Genomic DNA, 8,392 nt, shown 5'->3' on the forward strand with positions numbered 1-8,392 from the left:
ATAGTAGTAAGATATTTCTTCTTTCCACGTCGTTATCGTTTCGTTTCATTTTATTTTTATACATGCGGCTGCGCGCTATTATTGTTTCTTTTTTCCAAATACAAAATTTTTTAAAAAACATCAACCAATCCCGTAACGACATATAAGGTATCTTAAGGGTTCTAAAATGTTATTCGGTTAGTGTACACTCATTAATTTTTTTTTTTTTTAAGTTAATAGCTAAAGACGCCCCATTATTTGTCTAATGGAGGTGCTCTTAGTTTTTTCACCATTCTTCTTGTCTTCCTCCATCACTAGATGCTCTATGGTGTCGATGAACCCCGTAACTTTTTCCAAGCTTTTGTCATCAAGCCTCGGGACGATATGGCCTTTGGTATGATGAACGACAACCGGATTCTTGAAGAGTTCTGTCAGCTTGATTGCAGAATGTTTCACGAAATCTTTCTCTCCTGCAATGCAACCAGATACGATCATCAAATGTGAAGAATGAAGCCTTTTTGGAGAATTTGGGCAAAACTAAATCACAGATCAGTGGGGAACCCTTTGTGACGATAGTCCTATATGGCATTATGCTATCTTTAGGACGTTAGGTGCCCTTTATTTTACCTCCTAGTATTATGTCAAGCTCTAAAGCTTGGTTGTTGTTTAAGTTTAAAGACTTTTATGTCTAGCTTACTTTTTTCTCCTTTGTAAGATTATTGGTGTTTTTGGTTCCTTTTGAAGGGATGCTTGTAATCCTTTATTTAACTTATCACAGATCATCAAATATATATATACCTAAAATGTGGAGAGAGAGAGTGTCCAAGGAAGACGAGTATGCATTCTCTATCATCTTCTTGGATTTGTACATAGCTCCTCCAATGATTATGACAAACTTGATCTTTGGCACTTTCTGAAATGCAATCCCCTGCGAAATTCAAATCAGAAAAAGCCTTATGTTAATATAATTATGATGAATATGTGGTATGTATGTTATAGACACGTACGTACCTTGGCTTGCATTCCTAGTATAGCCCCAGACAAAATTGCCCCCTGCAAAAAAAAAAAAAAAAAACCAAATTTGGAGTTTAAAAGAGAGTACAAAAAAAAATCAAACTCTGTTGATGGTGCCAATTTCAAATGTAAGATTATTACATACCTGAGAAAAACCAATGAGACCATCAAAGGGACCAAGCTTGACCACACGATCCTCCAAAAACTCAAAACATTTCTCCAAGTTGGGATACTCTGTGAATTCCTGAATTTTTTTAAAAGAAAGTATCCCAACGTAAGTAAACACACACACACACACACGAATCGAGAGTATCATCAACATATATATAAGAGAAACAGGTGGGAGAGAAAAAAACAAAAGTCAAAAAGGACGACGACCTTGTTATATTGATACCACTCGTAATAAGGAGGATCATAGATGCCTTCATAATCAGATTTGCCTTGACAAGGAAAAGGTGCGTCGAGAAACACGAGTTCTAATCGATCAATCACAGATTTAGGCCATTTATAAAGCTGTTTCTTCATTATCTCCCCGCTAGTACGAAATCCATGGAGACACAAAAACCTTGGTTTCCTCATCCTCCTTTGCTTCCCATTACAAGTTTACAACTCACTCGTAATGTTTTGTTATCGTTGTCTCTCTCCCCCTCTTCACTTCACAGCCTAATTATAAAGCTATCTGTTGCAAATGCAATCTCTTACTTCTTCACATTTGTATCAAACATGCGAAAATACCAACCAAAAAAAAAAAAAGGTCGCCAGATTGGGATAACGATTATATGGACAGAATTGTTTGTGGACCATTAAGCGTGTCAATATAATATTGTCCCTAGTGTGTGTACAGTGTACTAGTTTTTTTTTTTTTTTTTTAAGATATCCCTAAAGAAATAATAAACTCTTTTTCTTGTTGTTCTATTTTGTTTGGGTCATAATATTTTGTTTTGTTGACGCCCCCAAAAAAAAAAGAAAGATCACTCTCTTCAGTTAAAGATACCAGAGAGATTCAAGAAGGGATGAGTAGGGTCGGGTCTGAAATCGACGCTGCGGAGAAAAACATATTCTTCGGTCTCAATGACCGTCACGAGGCCGACGTAAGGTCCTCCCCGGTTGAGTTTTCTGATGGTAATTAATGTCGGATTCTATAGTTTGTTGGAAGGTGTGGGTGAAACAGGCAAAACGTGGAAGAAAACAAAATAGTGTGGTCCTGGTGGATAGCTAGCCATCTGATTTGGTTGGTTTGAGAGAATTAAATCCTCAGGTCATATGTATACATACCGCATATCATTGATATGCGTATGAGAGCTAGTAAGACGATATTTCTTCTTTCCACGTCGTTATCGTTTCATTTAACATGTTACATGCGGCTGCGCTCAATAACTTCTTGTTCATTTTTTTAAAAAAACATAAGACATAAAGAATCTTTTATGTTTTTTTTCCCTTGAAAATATTATGTTAAAACAAATAATAAAGAGTTCAAAAACATAAGATTAAAGAAGAAGCTGAATTGATTGTTTTTTATCATCAAAAACAGCAAAGAAGCTGAACAACTTTATTTGATAAACAAAAAAAAATACAAAAATTTAATATAACAAGAGGTTGGTTACACGTAGGGATTAGTGTTGTGGGACGATGGGAGCTTCTTAATGAACTCTAATACAGCTTTCGCAGTGTTAGTGGCAGCCAATGATCCAAACTTTCTAACAGTGTTATCTCCTACTCCAGCTAAATCTGATAGCCCCCTTATCACAATTATCGGATACCCATTTGACACGCACGTCTGGTCAAATCAAAACACAAACAAACAAAAATATCACTTTAAATCAAATTTATTGACATTAATGAATAAAACATGAATAATATTACTAGAAGTAGTATCAGTCGTCTTACCATAGCCACTGCAGAACTCTCCATATCTGACGAAGAAACCCCAAAACTGTTGTATAAGAAAGTTCTATAGGCTGCATTATCTACAAATATGTCAGCAGTGGCTGCTTTTAATCCGACCACCAATTTTGGTTTCTCTGGAAGACACAAACTTGCATTCACACACTGCAAAAGCTCCATCTTCTGCACCCATGCATATATACCATATATGAAGAACAACCCTTTAACAATGGAACTACTGAAAAACTCTAATCTTAAACAAATATATATCATTGTCAACAAACCTCTAGACCAGCTGCAAGATGAAGCCACTCTTGAGTTGTATTGATCCAAAACACTTTCTGAGGTGAATTGATAGGACCATTGACTGAATATAATTCCTCGTAACTATATCCAATAGTCCCTAGCTCGTTTTTGCCATCTCCTCGTGGAACATTATAGTTCCCGACATCTAAGTAGGCTACATCCTCACCTCCCTTTGCTTTGTCTGGATTCTGTTTATTAGTCGTACCATAATCATCAGACAATATGAAGAAGCAACTAGTTATACATATCAATATCAAACACTTGTGTAAAATTTAGAAAAATCACCAGCCAGTCCCACAAGCCAGCATTGGTGATTTGCTTAGGAATGCTCACATCTCCTATGGACATGGAGTTGTTTATATTTCCTGCAATACCAAAGTGAACGATCCCTTTCACATTGAACACATCTATCATCTGTTGTGTTGCTGCTGCTGCGTTCACCTGCATATATTTTTACAGAATTAACTTTTACCATCAAGAGGGTTGGTTTGATATGGATTTAAAATTATTTTCTTATACTAATATGTCCCTGTCCGTATTTTACTCACTATATTATTAATTAGGAATTTAATTCAAAATGTATTAGCTTCTGACTTTTGAGTCCACTAATTTGATATTTGTTGTAAATAATTTTTACAGTATGTGTAATATTAATAAATATCTTCTAAAACATTTAAGAAAAATAATTTAAAATAATATTATTTTTATGTTATTTTATTATTTAATATATTATGTGCCCACACCTTGATTTGGCATGTGCTCATCATCCCTAGTACTGTACACTACTTTTTTAGGTAAGAAAAATAACCAAAATAATCTCTTTTTTTTTTTTTTTTTTTTTTTTTNATGTTGTGGGTTACTACTCACCATTCCTATGCCACATCTGACATACACAACCTTCTTGCCATGAATTTTCCCAATCCGAAAACGTCTTCCTGCATTCATGTACACTCATAATCAGAAACTCCTAGCTTATATATGATCTCAAAGGAACTTAATTACTTCCATTTAACTAAAAAACAAAGGAATATATATAATGTAGAAAACAACAAGATCGATTCAAGAGGTAGATTAAGTTCATTAAGAGATACCAGAGAGATCCATGAAGGGACGAGTAGGGTCGGGTCTGAAGTCGACACTGCCGAGAAAAGCATCTTCTTCGGTCTCAAAGACAGTCACGAGGCCGATGTAAGGTCCTCTACGGTTGACTTTTCTGATGGTAATGGCGGATTCTAGTTTGCGTAAAGGTGTGGGCGACCCGTGTGAAAAAGAAATGAAGATGATGAAGAGCAGAGGAAGAAGACAATTAAGAGTGTGGTCATGGGAAGCCATACTGATTGGTTGAAGGTTTGAGATTTAAATCCACAGCTAAGGAGGTATACGCATACATATATAGCAAGTCAAAACCAAGCCTCTACGAACGAGCGCGGCTGATCATCAGATGAGCGGAAACTAGTATGATGTTTCTTCTTCCCACGCAATTCTCGTTTGGTTGATTATTTATTTCATCAATTAATATTTTAATCTTTATATAAAATACGTTAAACATGCGATATTTAAATATTGAAAACAAAATTGACCTTTACGCTTAGCATAGCTGCATGATTTAATTATAGTCGTGAATTCATTCATACTATAGAAGCAAACCCAATTGTTGTCAGTGATAATTTATACCTCTTTTCTAATTCTAAAGCTAGAGCCCACCGGCCCATTTATCTCACTCACTATAGGGAAGTAGAAGGAGGCAAGGAGCTGATGAATGTACCAGAGAAACAAATACCACTAGGGATCTCGACAGTTTAGTAGGCATTTTAGTTCACATCGTCCACCTATATTTGTTAGCTTTAATTGATATGATCCTATAAACTCAGGCAACATATTTCAATTTTGTGGTAGATGTACCTCATTACTCATTAGATCCGACGATTTAATTTAATTCTGTAACTAAACTTTAACTTCTGAGCTAATATACAATTCCCAAATTTTATAAGATAAGTATTTGTGTTTAATTCTTTTTCTCTGAATAAATTTTTAATTTTTTCTGGTAACATAAAATAAAAATAAAAAATAAAGATCTGATATTTTTACGCCTTTGGTGGCGAAGCACGACGACGCCACTCTCTCTTTTCTAACTTTTTTTTTGTTTCTCTCGGAGCTGAAGAGAGAGTTCATCTTCTTCTTCTCTACGGATCCAAAACAATGAATCGTCTCCTTTCTTTCTTCTCCCTCGCTCTCATCGCTTTCCTCTGCCTCCATCATCGTGTTCACGCTTCTTCTTCTTCTTCCGACTTCGAAGGTTTCGATGCTGAAGACGACGATGTCTCTGAAGACTCCAGTGAGCTTCACCACTCGCTTCGTCCTCCTCTCCTGACTCAGTCTGAGTCAACGGTTCTAGATCTGGAACCATCTCCCGAATCTGATTCTACTCCTCCTGTTTCTTCTTCTAAATCGGATCCTCCTCCGACTCAGTCCGTGAAGCCTTCTTCGTCTATCTCCTTCGATTACTGGGATGAAGATGAGTTCGAAGGGTTGCCTGAGGAAGAGAAATCGACTGAATCTCCGGTTGTTTCCGATAACGCAACTCCTTCTTCCGATCCACAGACGCCAGATCTTGACTCTGCTTCAGAGACTTCGGATACTGAGGTTCCAAAGAAGAAGCAATCTTACGCGGTGGAGATCGTTTGCGTCTCTATCTTGATTGGTTACGCGATCAATTACTTCACAGGGAAACGTGAGAATGAGAATCTTGCTTTGGCTTGGGCTTCCAAATTTGGTCTTAAGGATACGATTTTTGAGAAGAACTTTAGTTTGCTTGGAGTTGGTGAAGGAGAGGACTCGCCTTTGTTGCTTAAAGAAGCGACGAATGTGTTTAAGTTCTACGCTAGTGGCCGTAGGTATTGCCATGGGCTATTGGCGACCATGGAGCTTAAGAGCAGACATGATTTGATCTCGAGGCTTTTTAACTCGGTGGTTCCTTGTAAAGATGAGATCAGTTTCGAGGTGTATATGAATGATGAATCTATGGATCACGTTGTGTTTGCGATGGCGAGGAAGAAGGCGGCGAAAACGATGCACAAGGAGCTGAGGGATCTACAGAGGTTTGGAGGAATGGTGCCTGTTCCCGGGGGGAGGAAGTGGGTAACTGATGAGTTAGCTGTGGTCTCTGAGTCCAAGGAGGTAGCTGGGGATATGATCTCTGACGTTGCACTTGATCAGGTCAGATACTTTAGTATCTTTTTGGGGGTTTTCTAGTTGTTTGATGGTTGACGATGATAGCAGTTTAGTTTAGTTTAGTTTAGTTTTTTCTTGAACGTAGCCTAAATGTTTGATGGATGAACATGAAATATCATAGGTAGTCTACTGGTTAGATGCCTTGCCATCATTTGTGACTTGGGTTTTCTCTATGCTGAATTAGAAAAAGGAGCTATATTTACTCCAAAAAGGAGGTGCTTGATCAGAGTAAGAACTCCAATGATCAGTTAGCTTGACACTATAGCTGGGCAGTTAGCTTGAATCCAATTAGCATAGTCAAACTGTACAGAGATGTAGGGTGGAGGGAGATTTGTGATGTACTGCAAAATTCCTTAGGTTCCTCTTGTCATGATATATTTAGACTACATGGTCCTGATATGTTGAACAATCGCTACCTGAGTTTAGTGTGTATGATGTTCCTCTCCTTTTTTTCATTAAAAAGTTTCTAAAGAGCATTTGATACTGTGTTTTTCTCTGATGCTTGATCACTAATCAAAGAGTATCATGCGTACATGACCATTAACAAATGCCATTTCTGTGCTGTGGCTACTATTTTATTGTCATAAATTTCGAAGATATATCTAAATTTGATTTGTCGATAGTGACACAGTTGCCTTGAGTGAATTGCTGCATAATTGTTGTCATCCACTCGGGCTATCTATGTCTGTAGATGTGGAAAATGGATATCGATTTTATTGGACTTGGATAGTTAAACTTTGCTTATTGTGATGCATGGTTTTTGTATCTCCTCAAATTATCTGTTGTACTAATCAGACTTTAATGATGCAATTGCGCTCTGCAGGTCTTTGGTGACAAGGCTTTCGAAAGGTTTGGGAAGTATTTCATCTCAATGCATTTTTCGGATCAACATCCTGGCAAACACCGGAAGATGCTGCTTTTCAAGTTTGCCCTGCCTGATGCTAAAAACATGGATGATATGGTTCGGCTGATAGCGCTAATTCCGTATTACATTGACTTAGTTGGACGCTACAAGCTCAGCTCCCAGGTATCGAGGCAAAGTTATTTTCACTTGCCCTTTTTGATCACTTAGTGGGACAAGTTGAATAAATTTAAATTTCTGTTTGCAGGCAAAGAACAAAACTGACGGTGCTAGGCAGAAGGCCGCTCAAGAAACATACAAAGAACTTCAGAATGTGAGGCATGAGGCATTGATGAGAAAGAAAGCCGAAAAGAAGAAAATATTGGAGGAGGCAGAGGCAAAGCTTAGCGCCGAGGCACTAAGGAAGAAAGAAGCTAAAGAACGTGCACGCCAGATGAAAAAGTCAATGCCAAAAGTTAAGATGAGTCGTGGCCACTAGACTCTCAAGTATAGGGAGGCATCTCTCTCATGCTTGCCGTTGAAATAGCTATTTCTTCCTCTACTCCTGTTTTAGTCCTCGATTAGATATTTTCTTACTTTCCATGAATCTCTCTACTTTTTTACTTCACTACGGTTATCCTTATAGTGGCACCGAGGCAGTGTTTCTGATAAGCCTCCAGAACCTCGTTCAATCATAATTTGAGTTTTGAAGTTGTAGGCTCTCGTTTCTTGTTCACTTAAGAAAGTAACATCCTTTAATCCTTTGTTCTCAGTCAGTTGTTCAAAAGATGTGTTACACTAGTAATCATATGATTCAATTTTTGTTTCATCTCAAAAATCCGTTGAAAAATGAATGGATCGATCTTATTTTTTGTTCTATCGCTCAATGTCTCATTTCATCTCCGTGAAAGTTTCGTAACATAGACATATATGTTAGTCTCATTACAGAAACTAGTTAAACTCACAACGATCAAACATATATGTTAGTACTGTGATTAGTTGGGGTTGTTGATATAGGCTTATATTTTAAAAATTAACTGTAAAATTGTTTTGATTGATAATTGGATGTCACTTTTAAGAAAGTTGCAAGCCATATTTGATCATCAAATATGTATGCCTAGTTGCACTTATTTTTAT

General features: G+C 37.2%; 3 protein-coding genes across 4 annotated transcripts; 1 reads left to right on the top strand and 2 right to left on the bottom strand.

The window, feature by feature from the left end:
- LOC104731017 (esterase OVCA2) lies at nt 2-1,797 on the bottom strand. The gene is made up of 5 exons (XM_010450271.1): nt 1,372-1,797; nt 1,139-1,237; nt 991-1,032; nt 778-907; nt 2-449 (listed from the first exon to the last, which is right to left on the bottom strand). Exons 1-5 carry the CDS (start codon nt 1,570-1,572, stop codon nt 220-222), a joined length of 702 nt encoding a protein of 233 aa, XP_010448573.1. The 5' UTR covers nt 1,573-1,797; the 3' UTR covers nt 2-219.
- On the bottom strand, nt 2,481-4,653 carry LOC104731018 (bark storage protein A-like). Of its 2 annotated transcripts, none has more exons than XM_010450273.2 (6): nt 4,275-4,653; nt 4,051-4,118; nt 3,517-3,624; nt 3,162-3,371; nt 2,881-3,060; nt 2,481-2,770 (listed from the first exon to the last, which is right to left on the bottom strand). In XM_010450273.2, exons 1-6 carry the CDS (start codon nt 4,513-4,515, stop codon nt 2,594-2,596), a joined length of 984 nt encoding a protein of 327 aa, XP_010448575.1. In that variant the 5' UTR covers nt 4,516-4,653; the 3' UTR covers nt 2,481-2,593. The 2 variants fall into 2 exon arrangements, with proteins under 2 accessions (XP_010448575.1, XP_010448574.1); XM_010450272.2 differs by having other exon boundaries at nt 3,469-3,624; nt 4,275-4,652.
- Nucleotides 5,270-8,027, top strand: LOC104731019 (uncharacterized protein At5g49945). The gene is made up of 3 exons (XM_010450274.2): nt 5,270-6,399; nt 7,238-7,441; nt 7,524-8,027. Exons 1-3 carry the CDS (start codon nt 5,383-5,385, stop codon nt 7,752-7,754), a joined length of 1,452 nt encoding a protein of 483 aa, XP_010448576.1. The 5' UTR covers nt 5,270-5,382; the 3' UTR covers nt 7,755-8,027.

The sequence above is a fragment of the Camelina sativa genome, chromosome 12, assembly GCF_000633955.1.
Source record: "Camelina sativa cultivar DH55 chromosome 12, Cs, whole genome shotgun sequence".
Lineage (NCBI taxonomy): Eukaryota > Viridiplantae > Streptophyta > Magnoliopsida > Brassicales > Brassicaceae > Camelina > Camelina sativa.